The sequence below is a fragment of the Ostrea edulis genome, chromosome 3 (genome assembly GCF_947568905.1).
Source record: "Ostrea edulis chromosome 3, xbOstEdul1.1, whole genome shotgun sequence".
Taxonomy (NCBI): Eukaryota; Metazoa; Mollusca; class Bivalvia; order Ostreida; family Ostreidae; genus Ostrea; species Ostrea edulis.
The window spans coordinates 26744940-26765338 of NC_079166.1; the positions used below are offsets into that span (position 1 = coordinate 26744940).

Here is a 20399-nt window from a genome sequence, read left to right on the forward strand (position 1 = left end):
TTGAGGAGTTTAGTATTGTTAGCTGGGTAAAACTTTAACACTTACTTGAGGAGTTTAGTATTGTTAACTGGGTAAAACTTTAACACTTACTTGAGGAGTTTAGTATTGTTAGCTGGGTAAGACTTTAACACTTACTTGAGGAGTTTAGTATTGTTAGCTGGGTAAAACTTTAACACTTACTTAAGGAGTTTAGTATTGTTAGCTGGGTAAAACTTTAACACTTACTTGAGGAGTTTAGTACTGTTAGCTGGGTAAAACTTTAACACTTACTTGAGGAGTTTCTTATTGTTAGCTGGGTAAAACTTTAATACTTACTTGAGGAGTTTAGTACTGTTAGCTGGGTAAAACTTTAATACTTACTTGAGGAGTTTAGTACTGTTAGCTGGGTAAAACTTTAACACTTACTTGAGGAGTTTCTTATTGTTAGCTGGGTAAAACTTTAACACTTACTTGAGGAGTTTAGTACTGTTAGCTGGGTAAAACTTTAACACTTACTTGAGGAGTTTATTATTGTTAGCTGGGTAAGACTTTAACACTTACTTGAGGAGTTTAGTACTGTTAGCTGGGTAAGACTTTAACACTTACTTGAGGAGTTTAGTACTGTTAACTGGGTAAAACTTTAACACTTACTTGAGGAGTTTAGTATTGTTAGCTGGGTAAAACTTTAACACTTACTTGAGGAGTTTAGTACTGTTAACTGGGTAAAACTTTAACACTTACTTGAGGAGTTTAGTATTGTTAACTGGGTAAAACTTTAACACTTACTTGAGGAGTTTAGTATTGTTAGCTGGGTAAAACTTTAACACTTACTTGAGGAGTTTAGTATTGTTAACTGGGTAAAACTTTAACACTTACTTGAGGAGTTTAGTATTGTTAGCTGGGTAAGACTTTAACACTTACTTGAGGAGTTTAGTATTGTTAGCTGGGTAAAACTTTAACACTTACTTAAGGAGTTTAGTATTGTTAGCTGGGTAAAACTTTAACACTTACTTGAGGAGTTTAGTACTGTTAGCTGGGTAAAACTTTAACACTTACTTGAGGAGTTTCTTATTGTTAGCTGGGTAAAACTTTAATACTTACTTGAGGAGTTTAGTACTGTTAGCTGGGTAAAACTTTAATACTTACTTGAGGAGTTTAGTACTGTTAGCTGGGTAAAACTTTAACACTTACTTGAGGAGTTTCTTATTGTTAGCTGGGTAAAACTTTAATACTTACTTGAGGAGTTTAGTACTGTTAGCTGGGTAAAACTTTAACACTTACTTGAGGAGTTTCTTATTGTTAGCTGGGTAAAACTTTAACACTTACTTGAGGAGTTTAGTACTGTTAGCTGGGTAAAACTTTAACACTTACTTGAGGAGTTTATTATTGTTAGCTGGGTAAGACTTTAACACTTACTTGAGGAGTTTAGTACTGTTAGCTGGGTAAGACTTTAACACTTACTTGAGGAGTTTAGTACTGTTAACTGGGTAAAACTTTAACACTTACTTGAGGAGTTTCTTATTGTTAGCTGGGTAAAACTTTAATACTTACTTGAGGAGTTTAGTACTGTTAGCTGGGTAAAACTTTAATACTTACTTGAGGAGTTTAGTACTGTTAGCTGGGTAAAACTTTCACACTTACTTGAGGAGTTTAGTATTGTTAGCTGGGTAAAACTTTAACACTTACTTGAGGAGTTTATTATTGTTAACTGGGTAAAACTTTAACACTTACTTGAGGAGTTTAGTACTGTTAGCTGGGTAAGACTTTGACACTTACTTGAGGAGTTTAGTACTGTTAGCTGGGTAAAACTTTAACACTTACTTGAGGAGTTTAGTACTGTTAGCTGGGTAAAACTTTAACACTTACTTGAGGAGTTTATTATTGTTAGCTGGGTAAGACTTTAACACTTACTTGAGGAGTTTAGTATTGTTAGCTGGGTAAAACTTTAACACTTACTTGAGGAGTTTAGTACTGTTAGCTGGGTAAAACTTTAACACTTACTTGAGGAGTTTAGTACTGTTAGCTGGGTAAAACTTTAACACTTACTTGAGGAGTTTAGTATTGTTAGCTGGGTAAGACTTTAACACTTACTTGAGGAGTTTAGTATTGCACAGAATGAGCTCCTTCCAGTTTACAAATATCGTTTCCAGCTCCTCGTGTGTCATCACACCTGCACTCTCCATCGGTTCGTGGAATGCCTGAAGGTCACAAGAAATCAGATGAATTTAAACAGTTAGTACCTGTCGATAGGGGGGAAGGGGGGGGGGGCAATTTATCTGTCATCACTCCTCCAACCTACTGACCTCGACCATGGCTAGGAGGGGGATTCCTCCCAAACCCCTGCCTTCTATACACTTATATTTTATAATTATTTGTATTGTATATTGCTTTACCAATTCCCAGTGGCCTAGTGGGAAAAGGTGACCTTCTGGATGTTCAAATCCTGATTATATCACTAAATCTTAGAGAGCAAACACTGAATGCTACATGGAAGCTTTTCATTAACTGCAAGTTTTTCATTAACTGAAAATCCAGAGGGGATGCGGATTAGAATAGGTCCTCAATACCCCTTGCTTGTTGTAATAGATAACTAGATGGGGCGGTCCTAATTCGGATGAGACCGCAAAAACTGAGGCCCAGTGTCACAGCAGGTGTGGCACGATAAAGATCCCTCACTGCTCAAACGCCATGAGCGCCGAGCATACACAAATAGGCCTAAATTTTGTAGCCCTTCACTGACAATGGTGACGTCTCCATATGTCGAGTGAAAAAACCTCTCTTGAGACATTAAACAATATACAATCAATCAATCATTAACTGATAATTTGCATTGAAACATCTAAAACTTACATCCAGCACTATAGACATATCAGCCATGTATGTTTCCTCTGTGTTGATCAGTTCATGTATGTAGTTCTGTCTCTTACTCTCCACGGAGGAAGTTTGGGCAAGTACTGCTGGATCACTGGACCCTGAAATAGACGTCAGAAAATAATACAGCATCCCGAAATAGACGTCAGAAAATGATTTAGTACCCCGAAATAAATGTCAGAAAATAATATAGTACTAGACGTCAGAAAATAATATAGTACGCCGAAATAAACGTCAGAAAATAATATAGTACATTGTACCCCGAAATAGATGTCAGAAAATAATATAGTACCCCGAAATAGATGTCAGAAAATAATATAGTACATTGTACCCCGAAATAGACGTCAAAAAATAATATAGTACCCCGAAATAGACATCAGAAAATGATATAGTACCCTGAAATGGATGTCAGACAATAATCTGACACTGCGAAATATAGCACTCTTACTAACACCTCGAGTGATATCAATGTATTGCTCCTAAAGATCAGTTAATATTTAAACATTGACCTGAAAATTCTGATAAATAGAAAAAAAAAAGAATTTCCTGTTTATCAACATAGCAGAAATGCTAAGAAACAAGCAGCTGAATGAAAATACAAAAATCGATCGAAGCATAATGTACCCTTTACCACTCGGCATTTTCCCCCAATTTTGAAACTGTTCTACTTATAGATTCCATCTAAGGCTTAGTCTTGTTCAAATACTCAATGTATAATTCCCCCCTCTTCCCACCTGTCAAATTCTGTACTTGCAGTTAAGTAAGAATCCTGTTAAACATTTAAATCTTACCTAGTATACCATTCATTATTTCCATGCTGTGTACTATCTTCACAATGTGCCCTGAATGTGTGATATATTTTCTATTTACATCATTACTAGAAAAGCAGACATACTGCTGAAATAATGATGAATCATTTCATATGCACTGCAAGTCCGTCATACTTCAAAGAATCAATTATACAAGCACCCCCACATCCTGAAGCACTCAACAACATGCTTAATTTCTACTCCCTCCAGTTAAACACTTAATTCTATATTTCACAACCGAGTAATCAATAACATATTATATAACGAAGCACTTGTAAAATATGTTTTTTTTTAATCAGGTTATGTTCACATTGTTATCAAATCTGTTTCCTTGTTTTATCTAATACATTTTAAATATTTCCTTTCATTTTTAATGCAATCCTAAAAAAACGTCCTAGTCAACACACTAGATGGCTTTAAAAATACATTTCATTTGTTCTATATCTTTGAATTTGATTAACTGAATTTTCTCTTTAAGGAATCAGACTGTATATTGTATCAGAATGTTGGGTATAAAGATTTCCTACGAGTGTCGGTATTTTTTGGCTTGCATTGTTTAAATTGCTTTGGGTGGGGCCCAAAGGCCACCACACACTATGTGTCATAGTCACAACGCAACTTTTAGTAACATTGCAGAAATTATTGGGTTTCAACATACGTGCAGCTATGCAACCATTTCATCAGGACATTTCTGAAAGGGAACAAATATTTCCTACTTACACTTTAGCTTTTGATCATGAATTCAACTTACAAAGTCTGCCCATATGTACATGTATTAAAAAAATGCAATCGATAAAACCAACATATAATTTATATAATTATACGGGAAATAATAATGAGCTATCTCAAGGGAGTTGCGCTGACAAGAACAGCACAGACAGGCTCCAAATTCTAAGTGGGCATAACTCCCAGAAAAATTATTGAATAAGAATTTCCTGGGAATATGCACATCTACACATTCATTATGTCCTTATTAACTACTAAGTTTTACAAATTATAGTCAATAATAATATTATAGTCAATAATAATTAATAGTCATGAATTGTTCTATTATAGTCAATAATAATTAATAGTCATGAGTTGTTCCTCAATTCTCAAGAAATTAGTATGCAATATGTGTTGCCTTCAAAGAGTGAAAAAAAAATTTGTGAAAGAATATGATCCACCAAAAGCATTCTGGGTACCAGAAAAAGCATTCTGGGTACCAACAAAAGCATTCTGGGTACAAGTTAACATTTTCGCACTCTAGATGTAAACAAAGTTGGAGAACTTGATATTGTTTGGCAAGCTCTGGTGTCTGGTTTTCATGAAGCAGCAATCAAGTCTTGTAATTTCAACCCCCAACTTACATTCAAATGAATATAAATATCATTAATAATTTGAAACATTTCCCTAGCTTTGATCTCTGCAAATCACACAAATGTTAGAAATGTGTCTTCTATGTGCTAATAATGCTTCAGTTTCTAAACTAAACAAGAAAATAAATAAATGTGAAACATTAAAGAACTGAAATAAGCTTCAGTTATGATAAAAAGAGTTATTTATTAGGTGAAAAAATTAAAGAAAACAGAGGTGAGCAAGCTCACATACCCCACACTCCAACATTGCTTGACAATGCCTCACATAATGAATGGTATTGCTATGCATTACTGCAAGACCAGGACAGACAGGTTGAAAATTCCAAGTTCAATAGAGGCATAACTCCCACAAAAATTATTGGATCAGAATTTTCTGGGAATATGCACATCTACAGTGTGTCCTTACTACCTACAAAGTTTCACGAAATTCTGTTGAGCGATCTCAGAGGAGTTGTGCTGACAACAAAGGGACTGACGAACTGGTCAAAACATTATACATGTACCATCCACAACTTTGTTGCCTGGGGTATAAAAAATGTTCAAAACTTCACAACTTTTTACACCCATCTTATTGTCAATATTCAAAAATAAGTGCAATAACCCTATTGTTTTATTCTATAATAAATATTGGTTTGGATTTTTAAAATAGTTGGATATGATTTCTTCTATTGTGTCACACACTCACTCACTATCCAAGTTTATCGTCTGTGTTCCCTTTGTCAGGGGTTTGACGTTGTCTGGCTGTCCTTATGCTAAGTCTCCAGTGATCACGATCGTGGGGATTGACTGTGTCCATCTTTCCATGTCTTCTTAGGGCGCCCAGCTTTCTTTTTGCTTTCCAGTCTTATGTCTCTGCAAGTGCTGATAGACCCATTGCTTCTTTCAACATGCCCAAACCAGCGAAGACAGTGTGGCCTTATTAGTACATCAAGTTTTGGGATGGCAAATTTCTCAAGAAGGGTGTCTGACCTAATGTTCTGGATCTGGTCTGGCTTTACGTTGCATATCCACCTAAGCATAGCCCTGTCATTTCTCTGGAGTTGGGCGAGTGAGGACTGAGTGAGGGCCCAACACTCGCTGCCATACATCACACTTCTTATGCAGCTATAATAGACCTTACTCTCGGTAATAATTGGGATGGCTCAAGTTGTTAAGATTGGGAGAAGTTCTCTGAACTTTCCCCAAGCTGTCTTGACTCTGATGGTCGAACTTAGTTCGCAGCCACCTCCAGCACTCAGTATATCTCCTAGGTAGCAAAATGAGTCTACCACCTCCAGGGTGTCCTCGCCTAATTCAACTTCGGTGTAAAGGCGGCCCTCAATTGGGCATGCTAGTCCTAGACATCTCTTACATCTGAAATCTGGATCTGGTGTAAATCTACCATGCACTCCGCTGCATTTTTTGTGCACCCATAGAGTGCAATGGCTGCACTGTATCGCATTGCTCCTAACCCCTTTTCTACATACCGCACATGGATATTGACCAGTCCTTCAGTGACTGGAATTCTGGGCCACTAACCATCACTTTTGTCTTTCCAGTGTTAATCCTCAGACCGTTTGCTTCCATGCCTTTCTTCCATACTTTCAGTCTTTCTTCTAGTATATTTGTAAATGGTATTGAAGTATAATCATACAATTTCAAGTCTATCGGATAAACCATGTAGGAGGAAAAGCATTCACAAGCTATCATAACATCTTCCACCCCTCTTAGATCCGATACAGGCTGTCCAGCACCCTTGGACAAAAAATAAGGGCAAATTTTAGGGGTAAAATTTTAAAAAATTAGGGCTAAATTAGGGCTGAAATTAGGAATTTTTAACCAAATTGTGGAAGTTTTAATTATTTAAAAGGACTTACCTTGTCAAATTTGACAATAAAGAAACTCACATGACACACAAATAAGATGTAAGTACAGGAAGGGCGTATTCCAGTGTTCCATGGTCTCAGCTATTATTGGCTATAACCTAAAATCTCAACTCTTTATCACAAAGTCACAACCAATAAACAAGCTTGACACATGGATCCACAGGTCAACTGCCTTTCACTGCATCAGCATTATCTGAATAAGAACTGCAATCTACGTTTATAACACACATTTTGTATGAATGCATTTTGATTTTTCAAGACTGATAAAAAAGTAGGAATTGACATGAAAAATAAGGGCTTTTTTAGGATTTCCCCTTGAATTTTACATTTTTTTTAGGAATTTTAGCAAAACTGAAAAAAATTAGGAATTTTAGGGCCGCTGGACAGCCTGCCGATATAACTTTTAGGAAAATATTTGGATCCTCCTATCCCGATAATATGCACATCTACAAATGGCAATGAAGCATTGTACAAAGTTTCAAATCTATCCAATAAGCCATATAGGAGGAGAAGTGTTCACAAACTATTTTACATCCTCCACCCCTCTTAGGTCCACTATAACTTTTAGGAAAATAATTTGATCCTCCTGTCCCTGACAAAATGCACATCTCTACAAATGGCAATGAAACATTATACAAAGTTTCAAATCTATCCAATAAGCTATATAGGAGGAGAAGTGTTCACAAACTATTTTATATCCTCCACCCCTCTTAGGTCCACTTTAACTTTTAGAAAAATAATTGGATCCTCCTGTCCCAACAATATGCACATCTACAAATGGCAATGAAACATTGTACAAAGTTTCATTTCTATCCGATAACCCATAGGAGAAGCGTTCACAAGATTTTGTGACAGACGGACTTACGGACAGTACAAAAACAAAATGTCTCCCCCTGAAAGAGGGGAGACATAAATATCGCGGTAAAGAAATGACTTGTACCTGGTATAAACTGTTACTCAGAATTACACTACACCATCACAGAAAATGTCACATTAATGAATTTGACACAGACTTGTACAAAATATTTAAACTGTTACTTGTTCCGTAGGGATCTGAGTTCGAATAGGTCCTCAGTAGCCCTTGCTTGTTGTAAGAGGCGACTAAATAAGGCAGTCCTTCGTATGAGATCGCAAAAGCTGAGGTCCTTGCTCAAAGGCCATAAGCACCGAGCATAGGCCTAAATTTTGCAGCCCTTTGCCTGCAATGGTGACGTCTTCGTGTGAGTGAAAAAATTCTCGAGTGGGACGTTAAACAATATACAACCAACCAAACTGTTACTTTTAATACCACAGAGCAGAAGATGTCACATTTATTAATTCACTGCCCCAGGTATAAACCATTCTGTACTTGGAATAAGACAACGCAGAAAAAAAATAATGCAGTAATAAATTTATTGACTTGCTAGCTATGAACACATATCTTCTATCAGATACAAAAACATTGTTCTGTCTCCATGACAACATCACAAAATACCCGGCTTTTTACCACACTAACTTGTCTTTGTTTCCCAATTACAATAGTATACATATCTCAAATGGTTCTTTAACTGCAGAATTTCCTTGTCGACACAAATCTTTCAGAAAGAAAACCGTAGGCCTATCTATGTCACAAATCCAACTTTTTATGACCACCTATATACTTTACAGCAGAATTTAAGTTTTCATTAAAAAAAAAAATGAATAAAAAAAAAAGAAACATATTTAGGATTCTGATCGTTTTTTCAGCCATAAGAAAAACTGAACAGAGCATGCATCAATATTCAGGAAAAATTTTACATTATTTCATATTAATGATAAGTAGTAAATTATTTTGACAGGATGAAATTACAATACCAATGTGAGGAATTACTGAACCATAGCCCTCAGATTTGTACTACAGTACATGTACTTAAGAATGAGTAACAGATAGTTGGGGGACAAAGTATAATATGTAGATTTCTTAAATGTTCTCAGTAAACGAAAGTAATCACACAAATAAATGTCATGAATAAGGTTTTTTTATACTGCTATGAATGAGCTATATTTCTCACACCTTGTACTCAGATTGATATTGCACAGTTAATTCAATACACAAATTTTAATTTTAATGTTCACCGTAATTTTCAAATCTGGTGGGAATAAGACATAACCAAATACGTGTCTAAAAACACCAATTCATACAAATCTCTAGACAAAATCTTTCACAACTATGTATTTACGTAAAACTGCTATTATATAAAAAATCATATCGTTTTTGCATATATCCTGCAATAAACCTAACATGCATGTATAGAAAGCAAATACTAAGTACTAAGCATATTTTCTGCCTGATCTACACAAATATACAATATATGTACTGTATGTGTGTATCGGATATGCAACATATCACCGTTACGAACTTGACAATATCTGACCAATTCAAACCCTTACAAACACCATATATCTAACATTGTGCACACCATACTCTAAATCATGAGCAATCAAGAAATTGATATCAATATGGAATATGAATTTGTAGAATAATGCTTTTTGTGATAAAGATACAATCAGTTTCATGTTTTCATGTGCGAAATGCTGACATTGCATAAATGATTTCTAGAATTTATAATTTTACTCTTATAAAATATACCTTGCATATAATCCACATAAAAAATAAATGTTTATGCTGTTTGCGATATTGGGGTACTATAAATAACTGAAGCATGGAGTAATTTTTCAGAAGCTACTGACTATAAAAATTCCTTTACATATAGTAATAAATTTATATAGGTTGTTAAATCAAGATGACAGGTCCGTGCTATAATCAAGAAATAAAACACACGGAATCAGTATCCAATTCTAAGTGACAAACCACTGGTATATGTCAATACACTGTACTAACAAATACATGTATATACAGGTAAATACCAGTATATACAGGTAAATATGGGTAAATACCATTAAATACTGGTAAAAACCAGTATATACAGGTAAATATGGGTAAATACCAGTATATACCATTAAATACTGGTAAATATAGGTATATACAGGTAAATAAAGGTATATACCACTAAATATTGGTAAATATAGGTATATACAGGTATATACCAATAAATACAGGCAAATACTGACACATACAGGTAAATCCAGGTAAATACGGGTATATACAGGTAAAGATAGCATATATTTTTTAAATTACGATGCTAGATTCCAACCCTCAGTCAGTCTAATCACCATTGTCATAAAAAAGTAAGAATTTTAATAAAAGTATTAAGGAAAGAAGCTTTTTACTGACCCCTTTGTATAAAAACCTTAATTGGATAATTTTCATTTTGATATCTAAGTTTGATGAAGCCTTAACATTATCCAGCAGACCCTCTCTCAGGTCTGATATTCCACGATTACTTATTCATAAAGATAGTGCACCTGTTAGATTTCCAAATATACAAATATATCTAACTTTCCCATCTGTTTACACAAGTTATGTACTGATTAATGTGTTTCTTTCACCAACATATTTTTACCGATTTGAAAATAAACCAGAATATGCTGAAAAAAGAAAAGTAGACATAGTCACTGTGATGATTGGCTGAGATGACAAGCTGAGAGATCTCGTATGAAGATCTGAGTACGCTAATCACAGACTGTACATGCATCAATGAAAATACATGTATACCACGACTGACAGTTTGAAATGTATGCAATCATTTATACCAGGCTTGGGCAAATAATAATCTATTTGGCAAACTTCTGAGTATCTTAAAGAGAAACAAAAACTTAACAGTAACAGAGATAATAATAAAGTTAACAATGGTCACACGTACAACATGTCATTTCACGTAAATCAGATAACAGCTACAGTTTAAAAATTCTGCAATTAAAAATATATCATCAAAGTACACCAAAAAAAATCCTACACATCAGACAGAGGATAAAAGTAAATCTGACGAACACAATAACCATGGTAACTATAGAATCACAATATTCTGAATATCGTCATGTGATCATCTTTACTGGAGAACCCATTTTTGCACTCTTTCATCTATGGCATATTATAGTTTGGAAGAAATTCTAAATTATTGTTTCCTTAGAACCTAGTTCTTAAGTCAACCGTACCTTTCTTACCAAACAAGCTGCTGGTAAATTACGCAGTCACATATCACTTCAAAAACTCTAACACATATCACAAAAGGCTATTAGCATGGAAATTGCACCAGCTCATAAAATAAGATTTTTGATAATTCACAACACCGTAAAACTAATCCACAATGATATCTCAGAATGAGAGCGATTCCTCCACATGAAGTACAGAAGCCATAATGCACACACCCCAAACAAAATAGCCTATTACATAAAAATATGAAGAATTCCCCGCCCCCCTTACAGAAAACAGTGACACGTGACAGGGGGTGTGGCCAGTTAGTCTGTCTGACCCGCCTTTTTCTGAGTCTTCACAGGGATTCATCAAAGAATTTCATTTGGCCAGAAATCATTCCAGATTGAAAATGATGCATTTTTGCATTTCAAAAAAGATTTTAATATCTGAAATTACACCTGAAAAAGTAAAAACAAATTTGGTTGCATTTTGTGCAAAATATATTATAAAGTAGGCATATTTCGTGTGGGTGTGGCATTAAATGCACTGTGAGGAAAGGGTGGAATAGAAGGGGGGAATGTCAGGGGCGTGTCAGGGGTGAGGTCAATGTGGGGTCAGACAAACTGTACTGCTCCCCGAATCACTCCAGTGTCACTCCTCCTGCAATCAACAAAAACAGTCAAAGATTAGTCACTTTCAGATTAGAGAGTTTCAGATTAGTCATTTTCAGGTTAGTCACTTTCAGATTAGACAGTTCAAATTAGTCACTTTCAGGTTATAGACTCTCTGATGTCCACTTGATATTTGTTCATAATTATGCTATTGTGTATTGCGAAACAAGGAGTGAAAAGTTACAAGATCTACTGTTGAAATACATGTACTAAATGGTGTGTCTTTATCTTACACTGTTCAGATACTCCTAACCCTTTCATCTTATCATAATAAACATCCAAAGTACAATTCCAGTCTTTCTAATATAAATTAGAAATCGTTGAACTATTCATTTATAAACAAAAACAAATTTTCACGAAATCTGTACTGTATCAAGGAAATAATTGCAAGAATTAAAGATTGGTGAGTTTTCAATCTTGCGAAATTAAGAGCTTCGTGAATGACCTGGATATCCAGTACTGTTCTAGTTCAACTAAAAATTTGAATGCCATCCCCAAAATCACGTATGACCCATCTACCAATTTTTCTATCAAAAATCTCAACCCGATCTGATACATGTATCATGGACTGTTACTATTAAAGGTACACACAGCGTAAGTTTCATGCAATCTACATGCGTAACCACCGTGTGGTAGGTATAATTTTACTTACAGGTGTTTTCCTGGGGAGGAGAAGAGGTGAGGGATCCCACATAGTTGGCGGGGAACATTCCGAGCGTCCCGTTGAGCTCGCCTTGCCACCAATTAGCATCCTCCTTGTTAATTACGTTAATCACAGAGTCTTTGTGGAATGTCAACTCATCGTCGTTCTGGGCAGTGTAGGGGTACAGAGCTATCACCTGATCAACTGAAATCACAAGCACAAAATGTTGCTTCAGACAGCATTTCATTTGCTTTCTTTTATCTTCTTAAAATGCAATACAAGGCTAGAGATGTGAACACACCATGCATAGCACCAAAAAAAGGTCCATAGTCTACGACCACATGTAAAACTACACAATACAAAAACAACTGACAGATGGAGAGGAGCTGCAGTATTTTTCTAATTAAAGCCATTTCATGACAGCGGCATAAAAACTATTATCTTGTATCATAAAAACACGCTGTACAAATTGAACATGAATCAGTGCATAGACAGAATTCTGAATATCTATTAATGCCTCCTGAATGTGTCCCCGTTTTGTTACACGTCTACACTTCATGGCATTTCACAGTTCTAAACAAGAGGTACTGTGAGCAATGCTCACTAAGAATACCCCCCGCTTACCCCAATCTCCCAAAGGGTGTTGGTAATAGGTATAAACTACCTCTTTTCTCAATGTAAAAAACAAATGGCATGACAAACCGAACCATATTGCTACTTCGATGTCCAGTGCGCATGACCTTTGACCTTTTGACCCCAAAATCGATAGGGAACATCTTCATCCCATGGGTAGTCATCTTCATCCCATGGGTAGTCCATATGTAGGATATGGTGACTGTAGGTGGAAAGGATAACGCTTTAGAGCCCGGAAACCATATTGCTACTTCAATGTCCAGTGCGCTTGACCTTTGACCTTTTGACCCCAAAATCAATAGGGAACATCTTCATCTCATGGGTAATCCATATGTTTGATATGGTGACTGTAGGTGGAAAGGATAATGCTTTAGAGCCCGGAAACCATATTGCTACTTCAATGTCCAGTGCACTTGACCTTTGACCTTTTGACCCCAAAATCGATAGGGAACATCTTCATCCCATGGGTAGTCCATATGTATGATATGGTGACTGTAGGTGGAAAGGATAACGCTTTAGAGCCCGGAAACCATATTGCTACTTCGATGTCCAGTGTGCTTGACCTTTGGACCCCAAAATCGATAGGGAACATCTTCATCCCATGGGTAGTCCATATGTATGATATGGTGACTGTAGGTGGAAAGGATAACGCTTTAGAGCCCGGAAACCATTGCGTCTACAGACGGACGGACGGACAGACAGACGGACAACCCGATTCCAGTATATCCCCCCCACCCCCCCCCCACAACTTGTTGCGGGGGGTATAATAAGCAAATATTTGCAGGAAATGCTCATGAAAACTCTTACCATATTTACTCTCCACAATGGCAGACTTCTGAGGCTGAGGGGCTGGAATAGTGGGCGTGGCAGTCCGATGTAACTAAATGACATCAACAAATATTTTAATAATGCTCGTATACCATGCTTAAAACAGCTGAACAACATAAATTATACCAGTGCATTATCACCTGAATATAAATCAAAATTAATATGAACTATGGTAAACTAGAACTGTCCTAATGCGACTAATACCCCCCGCGGGGCATATAAGATGATGGGAAATATTTAATGCAAGCACATTGGATATTTTCACATTATCTACAGGGCAATCAATGTGAATGCAGAAGTGTATATTCTACAGTACAGCAGTACATGAAATATAGTTGAACTTCATTGTTGAACTTCTTTCCACTTCTTCAATTCCTGATTGACTTATGAGCGTAAAACGGTATTAGAAATAAACTCTGGACAAATTGTGCTTATTACTACAAGTACAGTGGAACCCCGTTATTACGTTTTCCATTTTGTCACGATAAAATAACGTAATAACGGGGGCAACGTAATAAACGTTCCCAGTGAAATCCATTAAAAATATCATTTGGAAATTGTATATCGTCCGTTGGTACTCCGTGAAGGGGTGTGTGAATATATGTTTACTGTTTCTTTGTTTAAAAGACTATGATACTTTGTTTTATTTACATCTTATCTTTAATGTCCGTAATTCTTCATGTTCTTATCCCTTTTCTTTATTTCTGGTGTAGGATTCATAAGGATGTTTTGATAAACGTTGCTTTTCTGCATTCGTTTGGACCGCCATTTTGTTCAACTTTAAAACAATGCGTTCATGTAACTTTCTCTCAATAACTCGTTCCGGTTCGTATTCAACATTCGTATTAAAAAAAAATAACAAAACATTGTTTTTATTAAGTTCGCGAATTACACAATACACAACGCAATAAAAAAAAATCCCATCCAAAAAACAACAAAACTATAGACACAAAACGCACACGATACCCAACACTTACACACTTTTCTCACCAATGATAAACACGGAGAACAATTTAAGCGCAATCCACATAAAAAAAATATAATGATGCACGAATATTTCATTTACAACGCTAAATGATGGCACTAAAATCACGTGCGCATCAGGGGATTTTAGAATATTCACAGAGGTAAATGCCGTGCACGAATCGGCCGATAACACAAGACAGTTTGGTCGGTGTATGTATGGACGAGATTTACGAACACCTAAGCTGCATGTCCAAACAACGGACAATTTTTTAATTGAACACTTCCTTTAGTCACCTCTGTCCAAGAAGTTACCCAAGCAGTTTTAACATTGCTACGATAAATCTTGTCTTTCATGTTTGGTACCAAAGCTGTCCGTAAATAGAGTTTTAATAGCGAAGGTAATCACACAATGCTGAACACGCAGGTAGTTGAGAAATTATTTCTTTGATTATCAAAATATGAAAAATGAAGTAACTTTCATAGAGTACAATTTCTAAATAAACATTATTTAATTGTTTATCACTGGCTTCGATACAGGGTATTCACCTGTATTGATGTCGCTAGATCTATCGAAGCGTGATCAGTCAAGCGTCTCTAATCCCCAAACAGACCAGGAAATTTACGTGGTGACTGCCTCAGGCAGTCAAGGTGTGAATGGCTTATTATTTTGAGAATCACTATTGAATAATTAGGGGTTTATTACGTTTTCGTCGGAATTTTTACAACGTAATACCGAGTCCCGGCATCTTAGGACAACGTAATAACGAGGTATATTTTATATAGGTTTGTTAAGAAATGGTTTTGTGCTTTGAAATTCCAACGTAATATGCGGACTAACGTATTAAAGGGGGAACGTAATAACGGGGTTCCACTGTACAACCAAATCAGAAAATGTCCGTAACTTCCATAACTGTTAAAATATTTCAATGATATGCACAACTACATTATATATATAAGATGAGAATAAAGTTTGAATCAAATCTGTTCAACGGTATTAGAATTAAACTCTGGACAAAGTGCGCAACCCCCAAAATGAAAAGAAAATGTGCATAACTTCTATAACTGTTAAAATATTTCAATGAAAATAGGAGATGCACAACTACATAATATATAGAAGATGTGCATTAAGTTTGAATGAAATATGTCCAGCGGTATTAGAAATAAACTTCGGACAAATTGCGTCTACGGACAAACGGACGGACAAAGTGATTCCAGTATACCCCCCCCCCCCCAAACTTCGTTTGTGGGGGGTATAATTACATGCATATTCATGGCTAGTAGTGAAGTACTGTATATGAATATTGAAGATCATTGGTAAATTATATGCAGATTCCTGGCCAGTGAAAAGGTACATATAAGACACAATAGATGATTCTTACTGTGTTTGCAGGTGAGCCACTTTGAGAGGTACTGTCAGGAGTAGACCGAGCGCTGGATCCACCAAGAATCTTAACATAGTTAGCAGGGAACCATCCAATCTTCTTCCTCTGGCCACGGGCCTAAAAATGAAACCATTCGTTTAACTATATGTATTGAACTGAAAGTACATGCAACACAACAGTAAAAGATTTTGTTTTTGGTAAGTTGAAGGTGAAGAGAGAAGATGGGGGTGGGGGGTGGTGTTAAAATAAAACAGCTTACAAGATTACTCATTACAAGTAAATGTCGTTTTGAAATGATAACTGGTTGCATTACAGTGGAACAAGTTTTCATCTTTATATTTTTTTTAATTTTTATACACACCTGCAGTTCCCCTTCCCACCAGCCACTGGGGCTTTTTTTGCGGACCTGAATTAACTGACCCGGATTGAGGGACAGCTGCTCAGCTCCTGTAGCCGTGTAGGCCGCTATCACTGATGCTATTTCTGTAAATTATAGAAAATCCAAGTCCTTTAATCAATTATACATACATGCACTCAGAGTTTACAGGACGAGTTTCCAAGTGGAATACCTTCATTTTCTTTCATGAGAGTCTGATTTTCCCTGCGCAACTCTTTAAAAATAGACTTGAGTTTTTCATTTTATTGCTTAAGACTTCCAAGCTTTTCATCAACTTTCTTTTCTATTTTCTTTTGATAATTATTACAAAATAATACCCCTGTAATTTGTGGAATTCCAGTTTTCTTTGATTCTAACTCCCACCCCCTACCCACGCACTTTTATACATGTATATTGACATGGGCAACAAAGGAGTTGTTCATATACAAAAAGTCAGGACGAGTCGGAGAATCTCAGATTAACATGTGTAAAATGTTCACTTCTAAACTGATGAGCCAATCACTTGTCACATCATGAACAATGCCACGATACACACACATTTAGACATTTCTCACACAATGCCATGATACACACACATTTAGACATTTCTCACACAATGCCATGATACAAACACATTTAGACATTTCTCACACAATGTCACGATACACACACATTTAGACATTTCTCACACAATGCCACGATACACACACATTTAGACATTTCTCACACAATGCCACGATACACACACATTTAGACATTTCTCACACAATGCCACGATACACACACATTTGGACATTTCTCACACAATGCCACGATACACACACATGTAGACATTTCTCACACAATGCCACGATATACACACATTTAGACATTTCTCACACAATGACACGATATACACACATTTAGACATTTCTCACACAATGCCATGATACACACACATTTAGACATTTCTCACATTATGAACAATGCCGCGATACGTTGACAATTAGACATTTTATACAAACCAAATTGATATGCAAAACTACACATATAAAACACAATAATTATTGTTTAACTTTGTGTACCTGGTTTTTTTAACGTTGAACTGGTTCCCGATTTTTGCTGAGCTGGTTGACTGGTAGCTGATTGTGGGGCCTGAATTGTGGGTTGGACCGCTGGTGTAGGACTAAACGTTGGCTGTGCCTGTGATTTAAGAACATTCCATGATAGTCAGATACTTATAAATCTCAGAGTAAATTGCCATTGGGGTAATACATGCAATATTATATCATGCAATGTTAAATGCCGATTGCCATACTGTCATGCATGGAAATTATAAATGCAATAGCATTTGAATCTGAATGTCGAGATAAAATTTTTGAGTTTAATCTTAATGTACAGATAAAATGACAGACTGTCCTTGTAAAAAAAACCACATTCTATATGTGTACTAATTTTAATGGAATCATATCTTAATGTCTGGTGCTAACACTAATTGATGTCAGCGGTAAAATAAAAAATTCTGTAGTTACTCAGTATTCAAGACAGAAGCACTATTGTGTGACTTTTACCAAAGAGAATAAATCGAACAAACATCAACAATAAGTTCACATATCCAATATCAGGTACATACATGTACATGTAGGTTATGTTCAGTGGGTGTGCTCAGGGTGGTGGGTGTTTTATAATTTATATACCTGTCCCGCTACCTGACTAGACTCTGTTAACATGGAACGGAACTGTTCTATAGGTTCGTAAGTGTCATCTTCTAACGACTCTGACTGGTGTGCAGTCAACACGGAGATATTTTGTTTAGTGACCGGTGCATTTTTGGACAAACTTTGAATAAAATTAAAATTTTCGAAGACCTCACCGGTAGCCTCTTTCTGAACTTCTGAGGATTTGTTGAATTTGTCGTACTCCACAATGTCAATGTACAGATCATCCCGAGTGATCTCCCTTGACTGATTTCCAGCTTTGTCACCATCAGTGGTCTTAATAATACTGAGAAAATCGTCATATTCATCTTCTCTCTGCTCGGTTTCTTCAATTTTCCTCTCCTCGACTTCTTTTCTTTCAGTGAAGAAAGGAATGTCATCGTAATCTTCCTCTCTGGCTTCATCTACGTAATCCGAGTTCAAACCCTTCTCAACCTTTACTGGTGTAGCAATAAAATCCAAGTCATCATACACCTCATCCTGTCCAGTAGCTGAATTCTCTTGTAGAGATTTCAAGTTCATAATGATTCCACTCAAATCATCATAGTCATCCACAGTGTCTGGAGTGCCTCCTCCAGCCGTCGGAAGAGCGGGGTCCGCGGACCTCCCACTCAGACTACCACCCTCAAGGCTGTCCCCTTCGTCAATCGAGGTTCTCATGAATGAGCAGTCATCATAGTCACCAATCGAGGAGTTTGCAGAATGTAGTTTGATATCTTCCAATTTTGGGAAATCTTTCCTGACTGAAAGATTTTGAAAAGCAAAATTGCTGTCTAGTTTATCCCCGGACACTTGATCACTAGAACTGGGAGATATGTCAGTTATTAATTCAGCAGGCAGTGGTCTATTCACTACAGGTGTGGATTCCACATAACTATTATCAGCTGCTGATAGATTCTGTAAGAATGCAAAATTGTTTTGCAACTCATCTTTAGATCCCTGGTTTACAGTTCCTGTTGCTTCAGAATTTTTAGAAGGACCATCACTGTTCCCTATGTCCGACAGCCATGCATTGTCTGCATTTTTCTCTGATGCTCCTGCATTCAAATTTCCAAAATCACTGAACAAGCCACTATCCTTTTTTTTCTTCTTGTTGCCCTCTGGAGCCTCATTTTCTACACCTTCCTGAGCCTCATTTTCTACATCTGGAAAATACTTGCTTAGTTCCAACACAGAACTGGAGTCTCTCAGTTCTGGATTTTCATTGTCCTTTTTCCTTAACATTACTTGACCTGTATCTTCTGAACTGAAACTGAACAGATCTGCATTTCCATCATCTGCTGCAGCTAAGCTGAACACTGTGCTGTTTTGGGTTGTCCCCGTGTTGTCAATTTCAGTCTGGGTGCTAACCCCAACATTGAATTGAAGAAAGGCATTTGCAAAATCATCTGATGATGAAAACTCTGTCGACTTAAATGGATCTTTATCTTCTGAAAGCAGTGAATCACTTGAAAATGGCTTGTCTGAAGAAAATGGATCAGCAGAAAAACTTTCTGATGAAAACGGATCTTCTCCAAAAGGTGAAGCATCAAAACCAAATACATCTTTATCACTCTCTTTGTCTCCAGTCATTGCACTCTCTGATGGAGAGGGGGCACCTCCAATCACAGTATCTTCAAACGTTACAGATTTCTTCAACTTTTTCTCTTGTGATTTTGATCCCCTGAGCGGACAAATAGGGGGCTGGGTATTTTGTATGGAAGCAGATAAGACATTTTCATTGGGAACTGATGGGGTTGGGAAATGTGAAGGGGAAGGAGGGGGGACAGTTGTTATCATGTTTTGTGTGGGTGTTGACTGCAACAAGTCTGAGTCTGACTGAGACACTGGTGTGAAACCATTAGGGGCAGATAACCCTTGCTCACTGTTAACAGAATCTAGTGTATCTGAGGCTCGTTCCACTGCCTAAAACATGCAAAACACTGTGGCATATTACCGTCAAGATATATAATTCAACACATGCAAGCAGTCTCAGAAGTATCTTAAATACATTGCACTTCATAACACATAATAGTACCGAATACTTTTAACTGATGTGCAAATACAATATGCAATGTATTAAGTGGTATTTTGCGAACATAAATTTAGCGATTTTTCCATAAATAATGATTAATATTTAATGAGACCAATGCCAAAATTGAATCCTCGCTAACTACATATAAATCTTGCGTATATGGTAATTTTGAATATTAAACATGCGAGTACATTTTTCCTGTTAGTGCATGTTACACACTGTTCCAGAAGTAAGGCATATTCGTCTCCACTGA

At 36.5% G+C, this 20399-nt stretch overlaps 2 protein-coding genes across 9 annotated transcripts in view; both read right to left on the reverse strand.

The window, feature by feature from the left end:
* LOC125673483 (intersectin-1-like) overlaps window positions 1–20399 on the reverse strand; it is a 70793-nt gene that overhangs the window by 16278 nt on the left and 34116 nt on the right. For all 8 annotated transcript variants that reach the window (XM_056160313.1, XM_056160311.1, XM_056160316.1 and 5 more), the window contains 7 exons: window positions 17500–17617; window positions 16421–16542; window positions 16057–16176; window positions 13691–13763; window positions 12260–12454; window positions 2830–2951; window positions 2071–2177 (listed from right to left, as the gene is read on the reverse strand). In XM_056160313.1, coding sequence (XP_056016288.1) covers window positions 2071–2177; window positions 2830–2951; window positions 12260–12454; window positions 13691–13763; window positions 16057–16176; window positions 16421–16542; window positions 17500–17617 — 857 coding nt within the window. The remainder of the gene's footprint in view (window positions 1–2070; window positions 2178–2829; window positions 2952–12259; window positions 12455–13690; window positions 13764–16056; window positions 16177–16420; window positions 16543–17499; window positions 17618–20399) is intronic.
* LOC130053313 (uncharacterized) lies at window positions 17531–20382 on the reverse strand. The gene has a single exon (XM_056160319.1). It carries the CDS (start codon window positions 19909–19911, stop codon window positions 18097–18099), a length of 1815 nt encoding a protein of 604 aa, XP_056016294.1. The 5' UTR covers window positions 19912–20382; the 3' UTR covers window positions 17531–18096.

Bases quoted from the DNA above. Each gene is read 5' to 3' on its own strand.
- LOC130053313 (XM_056160319.1), bottom strand. From the start codon at position 19,911: ATGATAACAACTGTCCCCCCTCCTTCCCCTTCACATTTCCCAACCCCA.